The sequence below is a fragment of the Synchiropus splendidus genome, chromosome 7 (genome assembly GCF_027744825.2).
Source record: "Synchiropus splendidus isolate RoL2022-P1 chromosome 7, RoL_Sspl_1.0, whole genome shotgun sequence".
Taxonomy (NCBI): Eukaryota; Metazoa; Chordata; class Actinopteri; order Syngnathiformes; family Callionymidae; genus Synchiropus; species Synchiropus splendidus.
The window spans coordinates 24,293,146-24,311,752 of record NC_071340.1 but is presented as its reverse complement, the minus strand read 5'-3'; the positions used below and the strand labels follow the sequence as shown (position 1 = coordinate 24,311,752).

At 42.9% G+C, this 18,607-nt stretch overlaps 2 protein-coding genes across 6 annotated transcripts; both read right to left on the bottom strand.

The window, feature by feature from the left end:
* Window positions 1-426: 426 nt before the first annotated feature.
* On the bottom strand, window positions 427-3,781 carry snrnp27 (small nuclear ribonucleoprotein 27 (U4/U6.U5)). Its single transcript, XM_053871388.1, has 6 exons — window positions 3,603-3,781; window positions 2,921-3,065; window positions 2,515-2,630; window positions 2,333-2,412; window positions 873-937; window positions 427-586 (listed from the first exon to the last, which is right to left on the bottom strand). Exons 1-6 carry the CDS (start codon window positions 3,637-3,639, stop codon window positions 532-534), a joined length of 498 nt encoding a protein of 165 aa, XP_053727363.1. The 5' UTR covers window positions 3,640-3,781; the 3' UTR covers window positions 427-531.
* A 164-nt stretch (window positions 3,782-3,945) lies between these two features.
* On the bottom strand, window positions 3,946-18,378 carry add2 (adducin 2 (beta)). 5 transcript variants are annotated; one of them, XM_053871386.1, is made up of 16 exons: window positions 18,014-18,378; window positions 13,784-13,960; window positions 13,567-13,708; window positions 13,189-13,340; window positions 13,042-13,122; window positions 11,433-11,582; window positions 10,474-10,617; window positions 10,250-10,348; window positions 9,397-9,573; window positions 9,031-9,276; window positions 7,185-7,301; window positions 6,845-6,931; window positions 6,650-6,776; window positions 5,897-5,974; window positions 5,126-5,153; window positions 4,912-4,983 (listed from the first exon to the last, which is right to left on the bottom strand). In XM_053871386.1, coding segments are annotated over exons 2-16 (1,773 nt in total). In that variant the 5' UTR covers window positions 13,928-13,960; window positions 18,014-18,378; the 3' UTR covers window positions 4,912-4,982. The 5 variants fall into 5 exon arrangements, with proteins under 5 accessions (XP_053727358.1, XP_053727359.1, XP_053727360.1 ...); XM_053871383.1 differs by lacking the exon at window positions 5,126-5,153 and having other exon boundaries at window positions 3,946-4,983; XM_053871384.1 differs by lacking the exons at window positions 5,126-5,153; window positions 18,014-18,378 and adding an exon at window positions 15,378-15,541 and having other exon boundaries at window positions 3,946-4,983.
* Window positions 18,379-18,607: the final 229 nt, after the last annotated feature.

The window sequence follows — 18,607 nt, the reverse complement described above, 5'->3', positions numbered from 1 at the left end:
GTTAGACTATGGATCATGAACCACGATGACGCTCGTGGATCCTCTTCGTCATTCATATTGAAAGAACACGAAGATTCAGAAATTAGCATAATGCAGCGAGTTAAACAGCGTTAATGCACGCGCGACAGCGTATGCTAAGCGATATAAATAAAAATGGCTAAATATTAACAACAAAAAAACAAGATTCACAAAATCAGAATATAATTGTTATGAAAAAGGTTGTTTTTCTCTCTATCCAAGAAGATTCAAACTGCTTCTGCACTGCATTTGTTGGCCATGATTCCTCTCACCTTGTGGCCCCAAGAGAGACAACCATTTTTGCGCCTGTGCCTTAACAATCTACCATGTTCAGCATTACATACAGGTATATAATCTTGTTTTTCTATAATGATGCTTTGAGCTGCATTTCAAGGAAAGAGAAAACAGCATGAGTATTTGGAAAACACAGAAGGGCCACTGCTTTAATATCGCACACATATACACAATTAAAATAAGATGAGGAAACAACAAATCAACAAGTAGAAAAATGCTTCATGCGATGAAGTCCAGCGGTCTGTTAAATCCCCCTTTCCGGTTCATATACTGCCTGGAAAAAAAAATGATAAGAAAACATTACATCATTGTTACCCTCGCAACACTTGCAGATTACATCATCGAGCACCAATGGGAGAGCCGGAGCCCCCGCACAGAATCACCTGCAAAGGTGATTGGCTACGACAACACCGGTGATGTGTGAGTGTTTTCGTGTCGGGGCTGCAAAGTTTTGAACAGGTGTGACCCCGAATAACCTCACGCTAGACTATGCGAAGCAACTTACAGACCGTCACAAACAACGCAAACAAGCACTGACATTTCCAAGCATTTTGTCTCACCTGTATTTCCTCTTCATGCTCACATTGATGGCATGTGCATTTACAGAGCCATCTTTTTTCTTTCCCTGTTGACACACAACAAAATTACAGTCATTAGATACTGCAGAAAATGTCTGAATGTTTATTCAAGGTGAACATTTTTCAGGATACTATCATCTTTAAGTCCAAATTTGAAGAAATGTTAAATGTTTTCTACCTTGATTTCCATTTTTTATCAACTTCCAAAACAGAATGTGTCATTGTTGGGTGCCATTTTGACAATAAATACTGATAATTTCACTTTAAAGAATATACTCAACATGCAGTCCATCAAGACATCTTTCCCACAATGCACCACTTTGGTTGTTTGAAACTCACGTCAGGCTTTCCTGGATGACTCTGGCCACCATTTTGAATGAATAACTTTTAACTGCATTCTGTTCACCATTCATTATTTTCCCCAAAAGTCAGCTCATAATGTACTGTATGTAGAATCCAAAACAAATGAATACGGTTGTGTTATGACGATAAATGTAAGTAAAGCATGGTTCATATTAATCCAGAAACACATGATGGTAATTCTATTTACGCTTCACTGAAAGTTATAGCTCGGTGAAATGACAGATTTACTTTAGTGGCAAGAGTGAGTTCATTTAACTCTTTTTCAAATGATGAACCTGATAGTAATAGTAATTGCCAAAGTTCATCTCAGTCTGAAGGATGTTTTAGAGTTAATGTTATTTTGCAAGGCGCAGTTCATAGTTTACTTCTATGTCAAAGCATCAATCCAAAGAATGACATTGGATTAATAATCAAATGACCACAGCCACCAGCTATAATTTAATCTTCTTCTTCTTCTTTCTCTTTTTCGGCTTGTCCCTTCAGGGGTCACCACAACAGATCATCTTCCTCCATCTCATCTTGTTAAGTATGCTGTAGCATTCCAACCAGTGACACCAGCACGTTTCAAAGTTGCCTGTTTTTTGTGCAACATATTTATCTGTTCACTTATATTCGTCAAAGAAGTGTATCTATAGCTAAGTGCGACAGATTAACCTTTACTAGACACAAATGCAGTAGCTGCATTAAACAACAATTGCATTACTCCAGCAAATGTCTTCACAACTCCTCAGACTACTTCAAACTCATTCACACTATGTACCAAATGTTAATAACAGTACATTTTAACCATGTTTAACAGCCATCATGCAGTAGCTTGCAACGGCAACAAATCATGTGAATGGTTACCAAAGAGCCACTCAAGCAGACTAGAAATGTTCCAGTGGCCGTCTTTTGTTACCCAAAATTTGGACAATACACAGCAACAACACATTAGCAACAAAAAGACTGAGTCCCCTAAAGCTTATCTCTATATCAATCCGTATCACACACCAGACTTCAACTCAGTTCCATATAAAATTGAGAACGAAGTGAACAGCTCCTCCTTGTGGCAGCCTAGCACTTCACACCCTGGTTCATACCTTAGTTGAGGTAAAAGATCCAAATCCCATCAGCTTCATCATCTCGATTTCCTCTTCAGTTTTACCTTCCATGTCTTCAGCTGTGAGGGAATCACATCATCACATGAGTGAGGAGCAGGCTTTCACTCAGTCCACTGAAGGACTGGTTTTGAGAGGAGGTGATGAGATTTGCTATCTTGTACCTGATATCTGAATGGGCTTCGCCGACTTATCTCGCCCATCCTTGCGGTCATCATCACGTCTGTCCTTCTGCCTCCCGGGTGAATGGGAGGAGGAGCGGTGGCGCCGGGGAGGGGTCCTGCCAAGGAAAAACAAATGTTTCACAGTACTATAAAACTAGGCACTTGGTCCAGCTACTTATTTAATGATGCCAATGTTTTGTTTGAGATGCTGAATCTTATTGTGTGGCGGACTGATGAGACCAAGACATAAGCTCGCCACTCTCCTTCATATTCTGAGTTAACATGAAAGTGTCAGTGAACTTGCGCAGCCTCTCGGTATGATATTTTCAATTGACAGTATTAGTCAACATATTGGCAGTGATTCAATTTAATTTAAAATAGTCGTACATGGGTTGGTTTCTACTACCTTGAACGCCTCCTATGAGGAGATCGTGAGCGACTTCTCCTTCTGTCTCGATCCCTATCCCTATCCCGATCTCTGTCTCTGTCCCGGTCTCTGTCTCTTCTCCTTCGGTCTCGCTCCCTTGAAGTGGAGCGGGAACGTCTTCGCTCTGTGTGGAATGTCACAAACAAGACAAAACATAGACAAAGTCAATTTTAACGTTGTGTGGGGTCTATATATCTTAGAAATACTGTGAGAGCAATCTAGCAGAAATCTAACACCATTAGGTTACTTATCGACTCAACTACTTGTTTATTCACGGATTGCAATGAAGCGGTTTTATCACGAACACCGTTACCGAGTTGTCCTGCGCCCAGGAGAGTCCGAAAGTAATTCGACAACTTTGATAGATCAACCATATGAACCGCGAATCGGTTTCGTTAACAAAACACTGAGAACTTGCCAAAACGATTCACGACTGAAACAGACTTCCCATTGACAAGGCATTTAACAAAACCAGCAATAAGTTAAACCACTTAAACGCCCCTTAGACCACTGTCGTCCGCGTTATTATGGCCTAGTTTTCAAATGCTACACACTTAATTTCCGACCACAAATATGACTTAAAAATCGCCCTGTTTACAATCGATTAACATCGTGGCTAAGCTACATGTTGCTATCAATAACGCTACAATGATTTACTTACCACGCCTTGGAGGAGTTCGACTCCTGCTTCTGCCCATTTTGAAGTACTACTATTATGCGCGAGTCTCACTGTCTTTTAGTTGGATTGGAAGCTATATTGTCCGAGAAAGAGCAGGCGGATGCTACTAGCATGGACTGGCTTGTTGTGGTGACGGCGGAAGGAGCTGGAGACTTCCGCTTTTGTTCCTTGGAAACAGCGACCCCCGTCGACACGGAGGGAAATTGTTGGTATAGACCAACGAAGGTCACGCAGCCACTTGACCAAATGGTCGCATTCAACAGCTCCCACTTAACCACCGACCATGACAGTATGCTCCAAACAATAACACAGGAAAGAGTTCGGTTTATGCTTTTCTTTAATGACGGATACATGGCGACCTTGAAATATCACTTGTACATTCTAATATAAAATAAAGATCATGAGCAAACATGACACACTGGCTTCTCAGCGACCGACCAAAACAGAAAAGACTGGAGGTATTTTGTACACATACATGTAAACTAAGTAAATGGTTCAGTGGAATGTTTAGTACCTCAGGGGTTTTCTGTTCCCATGTTTCACACTGCATCAACAAGCAACAAGATCGAGTGCTTTACATCATTTTTAACATGTTTTTGCGAGTGACATTTTGCCAGTGTTAGGTTGCAAGCCAGCGCATGTTCATTGCTTCCCTACCTCTCGGGTCTGCTTTAGTTACGACTCACTGTTCCACACAAAGCCAGCAGACACAGGAGCGACATTTCTACACGTACTGCAGCCGTGCTCGCCAAGCGTACCTGAAACATCGATCTGATAGTCTACACCCACTCATGACTAGACGGCGCTCATAATGACGAACGAACCCAGAATGTTAATGTACACATGTCAAGTGCTTATACATGGATGTGCATAATTGATCGACAAGTAAAAAAACGAATGCAGCATGAACTGAGAGGAGCATTTTAATAAATAAGTGGATGAAAGGAATGCTTTAAAAAATAAGTGAGTTTTGTGAAACGTGGTGGTGGGGTTTCAGTATCCGACCTGGGTCAAATAATACGTGGAAATTGCTGTCAGTGCTTGAATGCGTCGTACACGGAGGAGCATTTCACAGTAGTATTTTGCCGAGGTCACCGCTAATGTACTCAAGTCTCTACTTTCTCCTTCTGCTTTTTGCTCTTCTTCAGGAAGGACGGTGGTTTGAACTTCTTTTTCTTCTTTGACGGGGACTTGGAGGGCGAGCCGTCAGGTGTTCCGCCCTGCAGCTTGGGCAGTGGAGAAGCAGGAGCCGGGGAAGTGTCATTTGTGGTGAGAGCCTTCATCCCTTTCTCCAGTTCCTCCGTCGTCTGCTTTTCCTCTTCGCCGCCGTTCTGTATGATCGGGGAGTCTGTCCTTTCATCACCTGGTTTGAGAAGAAGAGTGGGCGTTGTGAAGAGAAGGAACGTTTACCATGGCTGGAGGAGCTGCAGAGCTACATGCTAGACATGTCGCAATAGCAAGACAGGTAATGAGAAGGGTCTTTTTCTTACATGTTCTGTACTTACTAGTGAGACAAGACCAATGCACCAGAGCCTGTGAGACAGTGGCGAGCAACACAGAAATGGACAGACAGACGGACACAGGTACAGAGAAGACAGTGGATATGGAGACAAATGGGTTTAAACAGCGGTAGCAAATACATATCAACCTCACAACAAAATATGTATTTTTTTAAGAATAAAAACTGCTACAGTAGTAGGCAACTGTTTCAAGATCAATAGGAGTGGCATCTGATGATATGAGCTGAGATGTGTTCATCATAAAGCCACTGCAAGGGACATCAAAAAAGCCTCACAACAAAAACACAAAAACACGTTTGAGGATTTTGGAGTTTTAGGCCTCTAATCTTTCGTCTAATAATCTACTTTGTATATATTTTTGAATTGCATCTTGGTGGTAAAGACAAACCTACATGCCATATTTAATTTGCTTTTTTTGTTATGTGATTCTTATACTCAATGTAATTTCTATTTATCTTGTAACAATAGTCTTAATACTAAATACTTAATACTTCCACCCCATTTTTTCCTACATTGCACATTATTGAGGATTGTGGGCGGGGTTTATCAAGTGGGCTACATTCACCTGACTGTGGGAAGCCAAATTTGTGTGGAAAAAAAAGTTGCAATAATCCTTGCTGAGCCAGAAGCAGGAGAATTTGAGCGAACATGCAGGTGTACTGAGAGCAAAAGAAAGCATAGGCAGCATGTTTATCCAAAAGCATAAGCAGCCACGGGCAGCAGCAGCATTTGGGTGCAGGCTGTCGACAGCCTCACCTGAGACAGGTTGGCTGGACGGGGGGCCCTTAATGGGAGAGGTAGCAGGGGACTCCTCCTCATTTACCACCTCCTCCCCTACTTAAACACACATACACACACAGTCACAGATGCGCAGGAGGTTACTACTGTGAGTGGCTGTTACAATGCAGACAGCGACACACGTGTGGTGAGGACTTCATATTAGTCGTCATGACAACAAGAGATATTGGTGAAACAGCTGCAAAGAAGAACTTTGGCGTGAGCGATTTAAAAAAATACTAGTGATGATCAGAAGAAAAGTGTTTCATTTTAAAGAAATGAAACTCACTCAATCCGAAATCACAGCTTTTGAGATAATTACATGCTATAAATTATTCATTGTAAAGAAGATTCTGTCTTTCTGCATTGTAGGATGTTTATTTCTTCACTTTGTTCCTCACTGTGTTTATTGTGTACAAGTATATTATCACTTAAATCCCATCAACCTGGTTAAAAGAAAGAAGAATAATAAGAAGGATTTTTTTCTAGTTTGTGCAAAAAGATTTAAATATTCTTGTGTCTTGCACTGTTTTTCAGATTAAAGGATTAAACGAAGATGGGGAGTCCATCCAGGATAATATATTTAATACCCATTAAATGTCTCAATTACACAGTTGGGTTTAAAAATGCTCACTTTAATCGACGTATTTACATGTTAAATGCACAGATGCTAGGAAGCAACAACCTTTCTATGGTTGCTGTATAAACCATAAACTACACTTGTGACATTACCGTTGGTTCCGCCGTCCTGTTTCTTCTGCACTTCCTTGCGATACTCCTCCAGCTCTTGGTCGGTGAGCTGATTAAAGGGGTTTGGAGGTTCTGGTTCGGGTGGGATTTGTGGTGGGTTCACTGGGGACTAAAGGGGCAACATCTGATGAACAACAGAAACTGGACCAGAAACAGAAGAGGAGAGCGACAGCGTACCGGAGGACTGTTGTCCGTTATGACGCTGGCGAGGACTTGGGATTGAGGTCCTGCCGTCTTCATGTCCTGGCGATTCTGCTGTCGGATCTGAGGGGAAGAAATGTCGCGGTCAGCAGTCTTAATGTATTCTGATTGGCCCACTGCAGGCAGACTGTGGTACGACATGAAATTGCCAAGTCAGAGTGGTTCCTTCTATGAGGTACTTTTCACACTCCTTTCAAAATAAATTCCCAAATACAAGTAGGCTAATTCATGTGACACATTCTAAAGCCTATAACATGTAACCGATGTGATGCGTGCCATGATATGCAATGGAAGGAAAATAAGCTTGGAAGTCTACCTTGTTTCGTGTCTCGATCACCTCTCGTGGATTCGTAAAAAGAGGCACAAACTGGTTCGGGTTCTCGATCTTGATGGACGTACTTCCAGCTTGTGTCACCTCCTCGGTCTTCAACCACTGAGGAGAAAAAGCATAGACAGCTCAGACCTTATATCAGGCTTTCTCACCCACTGAGTGAATGTTGTTTCAGCATGGCAAAGAAATGCTTCAAAGTTGCTTTATGGCTGTTGGCAGCTGTTGTCAAGATAGTCATGGAACCTTTCCATATGGTGAAAATTCCCCTTTTGTTCTCAATATCATTTTATTCATCTGTCCATCCATCACATAATCTTGCAATTTATCCTCTCATTTCAACTGAAGTCAGTTGCAAATGATATCAAGACAAAACCTCTTGTTTTTCGTCCATCTTGGAGCTAACATATTTATATTTCACTGCTACCTATCATGAACCACACAATATAATGTTTGTATCATTTTGTGTATAAAAGCTCTTTCTACCACTTAATATAATAATGTTTAAGATATGTTTAGTAATAATAATAATAATAACAGTGTTTATAATGTTTTCTCTGAGCGCTGTCCTGAAAATGAGGCCATCGCAGAGCAAAAAAAAAAATGTAAAATTACATTTCCCCCCCTAAAAACGTAGCATAACAATCGCTAAGTAACATTGTAGCAACGGGTCCATGCTAAAATTTGCTTGAATAAGTGCCATGAATTGACACCGAGTGAATAGATTACATGGTTTGTCCGCCAGAGGGTCGGGACTTGGCTGTGTGGAGGTGAGAACTGACTCGTGGGTTTCCCCTGCAATGCAGAAAATCAGAGCGAGCAGAGGGAGGGAGGGGAGGTGAAGAGAAGAAACAGAAGCTCCTCCCACTTCATCGTATTGTTTCCATCACAGCTGCATCATCACACTCGCCTCACTGTTTCTCATCACCAGGCATTAGGACCAGGATTCCAGATTATATTCTCATCCTTAAATCTAAACGTAAGCCAAAGCTAATGTGTATTTTATTTAATGTGTATTATTTCAAATGAATAGTCCAGTAAAAGCGCTGAAGAGCTCATACCTTCCATGTCTTCATGTTTCCCTTTCTGATGATGTTGCAATGCAGTTCTGCTTATGGGGTTTTTATTATTCAATGAGACTTTAAATTCACCTTTTAAAAGCATTTTTTTTTAAATGAGCACAACAAGATGAACCATGTGATTGAACCCGACCTGGAAAATACGTCGCATGTTGACGATGACATTCGGCAGTTCCATGTTTGTCAGTACAATGCAGTCAACTTGCAGCTAAGTTCAGCATGTAGACGGATCCAGTTTCACTGGATGTCAGTGTCACAGCCAAGTCATCCCCACTTACCGGGTCTACCGACTACGATTCTAGCTATCAAACACAGATCTTGAAACAAATGGAGTCTCACCATTCTGACACAGCAACTTTGATGAACTAACTTTGAGTAGGTATCTTAAAGACGCAGCCATCCTTACCTCCATCTCATGGCTGGAATCTGGAACATTCTCTTGTCTTTACTCCTTCCATCCATCATCCTCCCCTTAAGATCATCTGTGCTACTCTCACCGGGGATCAATTATTTATCTACGTTCTTCATACGGATGAAATGACATCCTACCAGTTGAAGCAAGATAAGGAAGCACGATTGATATCCTATGTTGTTCACACTCTAAAGCAAAATAATGATGCAAACAGTGAGTATTAAACTAGTGTTTTGGAAAGCTATGATGCTCACTATATATTTGTAAGATTCAAACAATCTTATTTATTAACAAAGTTGTTAATAAAAGACTTATCTTATCCCGTGTGTCATCGTGCACTCACCATGGTGCGCTGGTGTCCGGGGCTGGCCTGCTCCTGGTTGACCTTTTGGTAGGTGTTGGGAGTGTTGAGCCACCGGGTTCTCTCCTGCTGCCGCTGCGCGAACGGGTGCTGCTTCATGGCCAGCTGGACTCCGTCCTCATCAAACTGATGGAAGGCCGTGACGGTCGCGGGAACCTCCACGTCCCGCCGCAGCCGGGAACGCTCCGTCAGGACGGGGAAGCGGTAGGCGTAGCCCGTACGGTAACCCTGAAGTGCATGAGTTTAATCCTGACCTCTTGCGTCGCAGAGGAGACCCATACTTTCCCATCTTTAAAGTCCATCCAACATATTGGAGCTTATTATAAACTCAAGAAAATGATTTCTCACCAGATTATCCAGAGTTCTCATTAGAGCTTCAAACTCATGCTCCCCAACACGGCTTTTGGTCAGAGGACCGAAGGTGGATCCGGCCCAGCCAACGGTGCCGGCAGGAGCGGGTTTGTGGGTGGTTCTGTCCAGTAGAATGAGGTTTTGCTGCCCACCAGCGCAGGACAAAGCTGATACCTGGGAAGAGACACATTCACCAACACTTAAATCATCACTACCATCGTGGTACAAGTTAAAAATGCACAAGTTAACCAGTGCAAAAAATAATTTGTCTAATGATAAGTTGATATATTAATATATTATATTAATAATATATAATATTATAATATACATGTTACAACAGAGAACAAAACTGTCTGACTACAGATTTAGGTTGGTTCTTGGATTTAATGCATGGCTATAAATCAGTTTGGGTTGGACCTCGCTTGATGACATGTACACAATAAAAGAATGAGATGTTCAGATTGGGAATATATACATATATCGTCATACAAATGAAGTTGAAGGTTGTGTTACAGTTCACATTCACTGCATTTTATTGTGTAATTAACACAGCTTGTCTTTCAAACACTAAAATAAAATGCAGGCCATTGTTTTGGACAAAACTAGGAGCTGTACAGTTGTTTTCTGTGGCAGATTCACGATAAAACAAGGTGGAATCATGTTACAGCAGAGAATATTTCTGCTGAGTCTAATGCAGCAGTGCAGCGCTCTACTCAGATTTACATTGACAAAGAAACTCCGCCGCAGAGATGTAATTGCGTGGGTGTGTAGAGTAAACACACAGCTGTTCAACAACGAAGCGACACAAGAGACTGTTTTAACTGGTGTGTGTGGAGCGAGTGTGTCGCACCTGTATCTCACAGGCGGTCTGGATGTGGTAGATGGTGTAGAAGGCTTCCTCCACCGACTCGCCCAGAGCAACGATGCCATGGTTCCTCAGCACCAGCACCTGCATATCAACAGCAGAATCCCAAGGAAGAGCTGAGAGGGCGAACTGTAACTCATCTGAGGAGCGTCTAAACTGTGCCAGTTTTGTTCTGGGCCTCATGAGAGAGTGTCACAGTAAGGTCTCACCTTGCAGGTGGGCCCCAGTTTCTTCTGCAGCTCCACTCTGTCCTCTTCCTCCTCCATCACACCATTGTAGTCGTAATAAGCCTGGTCGCCCACCAGCAAAGCCTCATGGGAGAGTGGCAGGAGGCCACATTTCATTGATGATACCTGCACACACCAGCAGGCAGCAGACAGGAATTAAAAGTGTCTCATCCTGTGACCTACAGTTTTAAGGAAGTGATGCACAAAACAAGCTTCAAATCTGAGCTCAAACTATGGAGCCTGAGGGGTTTAAAACATTTTTAAATAAAGTCTAAACAAATATAAGAGATATTGATAAGATGTTTAACCACCAAAGGATTCATCTTGGTCCCATCAACATTTATATGAGAAACATGGGTTTTAACACTAGAGTGAAGGATTTATGGATACCAGTGTTGAGCTCAATATCTGTGATTCAAATACTCACTAATATCATTAATAATAATTACAATTAATTAATGATGCATAAATACGACTTGTAGTTTTTTGTGGACAATAGCTACGCAATGGGGCAGGCAGGTCTCCAAAAAGAATTTTTTAAATAAAAAAAGTTTCAGATCCGTAGATTTATTTAAGTTTAATAAAATAAGGAAATACTCATGTAATTACTTGAAATGTAATGCATCGAGTAACTAGTTAGCATTGAACCGTTGTGTCAGCAGCGGAAGCAATTACTATTGCTCTTATTCAATATGCGATGCCAGAAAAAAAAAACATGTTATGCAGGCTATGATCATACATATAGCACGTTATTTATGGACCCTTTTGTAGCATTAAAAAACCCTTAAAACAGTAAAGAGGTAAGGCATAAAAACAAATCACAAAACATGGTGCTAACCTTACAAGTGACATTTCTCATCTTGTGTACAACCTTGCCTCTCCACCTTACGAATCCCTCCACAATTCAGGACTGTGACCTCTGTAACCTCTGTATAACTCACCGCAGCCGTGGCCGGCGTGTGGAGATGGAACAGGCAGCGGACATCAGGTCGAGCTGAATAGATGGCTGAATGGAGGCTGAACTTTTCTGTGTCCACACGCAGGTTGGTGCTCCCCTTCTCGACCACTTCACCCAGTATGTTCACCTTCACCTGAAAACACAAGAGTCCTCGTACACGTGAATCCACAACCTCAGCAATTTACCTCCTGAATGCAGGCAGTTTTCTTGGCTTCACAATGAATACTTCAAAGTACTTTATGACCGTGGAGGTTTCATCATTATGTGCTGCAGCAGAGTAGACGGGTCTCTCCCTGCTCTCTCCAGCGAGCGATCAATATCACATGAACCAGATGAAAGTCCATCCCTGACAGAGGACTGGTGAGCATCACTGAACTGATATTGTGTTTCACAGAGAGCCGCTGTGGTCTTGGTTCCCCGGGTGGGTGGATCCTATTCAAATCTAGCTTATGTGTGTGTGTACATTAGCGTGCTAATGTTTTTTCCATCCTATCATAAAACCATTGTGAGGTATGCAAAAAAAAAAATGTCTGGATAACAGTTTAAAGCGTAAGAGAGAGAGGACTGTGGTTCTGATGTGTGGTTGTTCCAGAGTAAAGGTTGCTGAAGTGTTGTCCCCCATATGGATGGATGGATAGATGGATAGATGTATAGATGTATGGATGGATGGATGGATGGATGTATAGATGTATAGATGGATGGATGGATGGATGGATGGATGTATAGATGTATAGATGTATAGATGTATGGATGGATGGATGTATAGATGGATGGATGGATGGACGTATAGATGGATAGATGGATGATAGATGTATAGATGGATGGATGGATGGACGTATAGATGGATAGATGGATGATAGATGTATGGATGGATGGATGGATGGACGTATAGATGGATAGATGGATGATAGATGTATGGATGGATGGATGGATGGATGGATGGACGTATTGATGGATAGATGGATGATAGATGTATAGATGGATAGATGGATGGATGGATGGCTGGATAGATGTATGGATGTATGGATGGATAGATGTATAGATGGATGGATGGATGGATGTATAGATGGATAGATGGATAGATGGATGGATGGATAGATGTATGGATGTATGGATGGATAGATGTATAGATGTATAGATGTATGGATGGATAGATGGATAGATGGATAGATGGATAGATGGATGGATGGGTGGATGGGTGGATGGATAGATGGATAGATGGATGTTTAGATGTATAGATGGATAGATGGATAGATGGATGGATGTATAGATGTATAGATGGATGGATAGATGTATAGATGTATAGATGGATGGATGGATGTATAGATGGAAAGATTAATGATAGATGGATAAATAGATGGATGGTTGGATGTATAGATGGATAGATGAATAGATGGAAAGATTGATGATAGATGGATAAATAGATGGATGGATGGATCAATGCCACTGTGCAGTGTATTTTCCAAGTCAACTCAATTGCAGCTTTTTTATTCTTACAGATTTAAGTGACATTGAAATTTTAAAGATGGATTCAATATATCACAGGTTCAAACGTTGTGGGAGGAAAACACTGGCGAGTAAAGAGAACTCACCAGGTTGGACCCGGAGACCTCGCTGTAGGAGAGCCCGTCCGGCAGAACCAGGAAATGTTCCTGTTCTTTGCTCACACGCAGCTGAAGGAGCAGACACCACATGAGGATCAGGCCGGAGAGGCAAATGCCGCCTTGATGTCAGATTACCGTGAGGCAGCTGTGGCTCATCTGGGCCCAGCCGAAGAGGTCAAACAGCCGGTGGACACTGGCCAGCTTGCAGCGCATCAGTCTCTCGCCCTTCACCATGGAGCCAGGCTCCCAGCCGTGAAGGTCGTTGATGGCCGTTACCATCATCATGTCTACATGAAGCCACAGAGTTATGGGCCAATAGTCAAACATATCCCTTAGAATAACAGTTCAACTGAAATAAAAGTTCTCAGAACTTGATGGGGAGGTCATGAAGAGGTCAAAATGATGTGCCACAGCCATGTTGATGGATTTTTTTTTCCAAAGTGGAAATGTATTGACAAATTCAACAAGTGACCTAAAGTGGAAAAGGCTTGAGAACCAATGAGGTTGACGTACTGGATGGAGACACAGGCAGCGCTGCAGGAGACCCGTGAGTGGCCATGAAGTCGGCCAGTTGTTTCAGAGCCCACAGGTTGGAGGAGCTGCCGCCTTTTTTCATCTGTTCCTGGATCAGCACATCCAGCTCTTCTTTGAACGACTGCGACAACAAAACACAGGCACATCAAATCATATGACATCCAGTGACCTTCCATCTGCACGGACAGAAGCTCACCGGACTTTGAAGCAGGGTGGAAATGCGCTTCTTATTTGGTCCGGATCCCGGTGTGGAATGCTGGGGCGAGGGCATCCCCTCAGGGAAGCCATCGCTGGGGCTGCGTTGCACCGGAGTGCCTTTGGGAGTGGGGGATTTGCTCATGTTGACTCTGGCAGTGGCTGACTAACAAGAAGGCTGTGAGAAGAAGTGTTGAAACCGTTAATCTAGATTGCCGACTTTATGAACTCAAAGTTCAGAAAACCAGGATTAGGATTTGCTTCATGGTGAGAAAACATTCAAACAATTCAACGGCTTAAAAGAATCCCGACAGTCTGAGCTGGAGTTGGTCCCACTAAAACATGAACAAAACAAATGCTGGTGGTTGATGGCGTCCACTGTTATTCATTCATGTAAGCAATAATGCAGTTTCTCATGAAACACTTGCAGAATATTAAAGGCTCATTATTAAATTAGTTTCAGCTAATTGTCAGTAAATATTTGATGTTTTATATTCCGTATACGTTACACCAAACATGGAGTATTTAACATAATATAGTTTACAGTAAACTGAAGTCCAACTTTTCCCTGTTGAGAGCTGTAAATGATTTTCTTATTTTGGCTTCAACTGCTGTGTTTCTTTGCACTCAGAAGCATAGCATACTAACTATATACTGTAGTCATGGCATTTACTAGGGGTGAGTATTGGCAAGAGGCTCACAATACGCTTACATATCACGAAAGGACGGTGTCGCGATATTGTTATTATATATTACAATAAATCAAAACTATTTGACTGAGAATAACTGTTAATTTTTTTAGTAAAATACTCAAAGTCCAACACTTACAATTGGAAAAATCAAGGGCATCGAGTTTACCTTGGTGAAATAATATAAAAAAATTAAAAAAATTAATGTATTTCCGATAACATACTGGAAGCATCCCAACTCATTGTTGGTGCTCCATGTTTTAACTATGAAGGCACACCTAGTAAGCTACGTTGCTCTTCGTCCGTCTACTGCAGTGGAGGTGTGACAGTCATATTTTACATCCAACACAGCTAAAACATGAATTATTTTTAGAAATGTACATGTATATATTTTGAGAGATAAAATATCAATATTATATTCAGTCGAAGCATCAGGGAATATCGCCGTTCCAATTTCTTGTATTAACACTTGATATGATGAGAGGTGCCAGTAATGGTCTTCTTCTTTCAGCACAGCAGGTCGGCCTCCTCCATCTTAATGTGACTTGTTCACCCTCCCTAGTCTCGCTCATCCACTTCATGCCCTCCTTCACTACATTCATGAACCCTCATGGTTGTCCTCCTCACCTTCACAACCTTCCAGTTCAAACACTTCACGGAGCATCTGAGTGTGTCCTCCCAAACTTTGTCTCAAAACGTCCCCACATGAGCAGCTCCTGTGGTCACTCCCAAGGGTGAATTATGCTTTTTGTATTAATATGGGATGACCATCCAAAACAATAAAGCTCTGAGTCTGAGGTCATGCTGCACGCGTGTCCTGTCAACGAGTTGTGTATTCTGAAACACTCCGGCTGCAGCACTTAATGTATGTAAGAGTATCCGCGCTGAAAAGAAGAGCCCACCTACCCCCACACCGGCTCTCCTCAGGGCCGGGGTCAGTCCGTGGAAGTGAAGCGCTCTAGAAAATGCAACATTAGCGGCTGCAGAGTCAGAGAGTCGAGCAGGAAGCTCAGCACTCAGACGGCTGGTGGCTGAAGAAAGGAGTCCAGAGTTACGGTAAGCTGCTTTAGAAAAGAGACGAGAGCCACTCCCCGACTGTAACCCACTCGCAGACACACACACACACGCGGTGCTGCAGGGGGGAGATAAGGTCCCAAACACGCCGCGCCTGCTGTCCGACAAATGGATTCTCTTTCATGGTCGGTTACATCACAACATCCTCTCACAGTTGCGCGCTTCTAGCATTTAATGAGGGGCCGACTGATGTGGTATTTTGGGGCCTATCTGACCAATCTCATTTCTATGGATGATGATTCTCTATATTAGCAAATAAGTCACTCAAATCAGCCACTTGTAACATTAAAAAAGGAGTTGTGTTTCCTCTATAAAGCAGCTTCCTCTGCTTCATGTCCTCATGCTGAGCATAAGATTTACTGTCTTTATTTATGGTAGTTTGGTGCAGGGAGAGAAACCAGAGGCTCCACACTCCGCTCCATGGTGACAGCAGCTCAGCTGTCAAACGCGATGGGGATCATTCAGAATGAGTCCATCCACATTATCTCAGTTTTAAAGAACCTTAACTTCAGAAAAGAGACTCCTAATGGACCAGTGTGACTGTGGAGGGGGAGTGAACAGGAGCGCCTGAATATAGCGGGAAACTAGGACATGGACCCTGAATCTTTGCTTCCAGATGTGTGCGACTGTGCTGTGGCTGACACAAAATTTGTCAGCAAAATAACAAAACAAGGTCAGTGTGCAGCAGGAAGTCAGATGCTCAGGATACAGCCTTTTGTGAGACAAACGGTTTTGCCGACTGCCACCTTGTAGAATGGTGTCACTCAATACAATTTTCACCAAGAACGTGTCATGAGATACAAACAAGGCTTGACAGGAATTGTTCTGAATGAAGGATTTCTACTGAAAATGAATATAAATTCCATTTCCTACTGCAGAAATTGAAGGTAAAGCAGGTTGCTATTTGGTAAGGATCATCATTTCACATTCATTTGAAAGACTAACAGGCCAGTGAGACACTTTGTCTTATCAAGTAGTTCTCAGGAGAATTTGACTTTCATCCAGGATCAATGTGATCTCACACTTTAATGACCACCTCTGGTGCTATTTAAGTCCTCAAAGCAAAGCGTGAGTTATTTTGTCTCGCAGTGGAGGAGGGTTGAGGTGAGACTCTCTCTGGGGGAAGAGGGGACCCAGCTGCTGACGTGCACGGAGCCAAATAGCAAACGTCCCCCGGGAGCGTCGTAATGACTGAGGGGAGACATGGAGGCGAGAATGTCGACTCTAGTCTTCCTCCTCAGTCACATCTGAGAGGCTGGTGCTGCTACTTTTAAAGAAATGCATTATCCTCACATACACTCTGAGTATTGAAGTGTTTAAGGGGGTCGGTGGATCCAGCGGTGGAGCAGCATAATTACTTAAGTAGCTCTTCATTGATTTTCTTTGGCTCCGTCCTCATAGAAGAAAAGCAGAAAGGATTCTGCAAATATGACGGGTTTAAGACAAGTTACTGGGAAATTGGAAGAGATAGAAATCAGCTGCATGATGTTGTCAGACTCGCTACTTGGTCCCTGTTTTGGACCCTCTTCCACTTCGTTTAACAGTGAAACTGAAGGTGTAATTTCCTGTCTGTCATCATCTACAACCACACGGCATGCATGAATAAATCTAAATTAACTAAAGCTAAATGTACGATTGTTTTGGGGAGTAAGAGCCCCAATGAAACAATCTGGATTTTAGACTTCCAAATACATTTATAGGCACAAGCCCAACTGTTAAATACACTCGCAGGGTTGTGTTTGTCTGTGTTTTTCGGTTAAGTTAAACACACCATGGCTACAGTCTCTAATCAAACATCGGCATCGGGTCCGGTTTAAAGGGGGAAGTGTCACAATTTCACTTGATAAATGACATGAAAAAAATGAATGACAGAGGCTGGTAAAAGTAAAGAGCAGCTCAGATCTCCAGCCAAACTAAATAAACATATTATTTTAACAAACTGTCCACGTTTAATCAGAGCTACGGCCGTTGTATTAAGGGACTTGATATGTAAGGGAATTTCACAGGCTTCCATTCAAAACAGACGCCATGAAAACATATCAAACACTATATATCAGTGAAATCACCAATGTTATTGTACAATAAACGTTATGGTAAGGGAGCAAATGTTGACCACTGCAGTCACTCCTACATCAAGATGCATTGGCTTCCATGTGTCACAACAAATGACTGACGAGCGTGATGGGAAGTTTGTGCATGGTAGCATGGGCAGAGCCGGGGCCTGGCAGACATGGCTGCCTAGCAACACTGGAGCTCCGCAGCATCAGTACCAGACTCGCTAACGGCCAACAGCGGGGCGGCGAGAGCTCGCCACAGCCGTCGGCTGGCGTTAAAATCTCGCTAGATGAATTCAAAAATGACCATTGGAATATAAACTGGAGCGAGGTGAGCTTGGAAAACCCATCATAGATCAGTGAAACAGGTCCAACGCCCAAACACGGTGGGGTGAAAACAAACGCATCACGTACCTCAGCGCATCCTCTGGCGCGGCTTCCGCGGGTGGACGCAGTGCCCGGCGGTCCAAAACTCCAGATCCTTTGTCACTCGGTCGCTAGCCCTTGGTCCCTACGTGGACACCCACGGCCTCAGCTCAATCCAAAACGAGAGACTCGGATGTATTTCATTGTCGAGTTCGACCAGCCCCCGACCACGCCTGTCGCCAGTGACTCCCCCTCGTGGCGCAAGCACCGAAAAGCAGGATCCAGGGAACGCCGTGGATCAGTGTTCGCGATTCGTCAGTCAGACTCCGCGGATTTTATTTTTTTATTCTATTTTTTTCTCCGACCATAATAAAGCGAGGCCCGGTTTCTATTCTGTCGACCACAGCACTGGGACTAGCGCGCCCCGGTGTGGTCGTAAGCGGGACTACAGAAAACCTCCAACAAGCCTTTCGCTCAGCGAATAACCCGCACGCGCGCGCACACACACACACACACACACACACACACACACACACACACACACACACACACACACACACACACACACACACACTAAGGGTTGTAACTTCAAATAAATCAAATAAATATACATGTTAAAATGCTGAAGTACGGTTCCACATG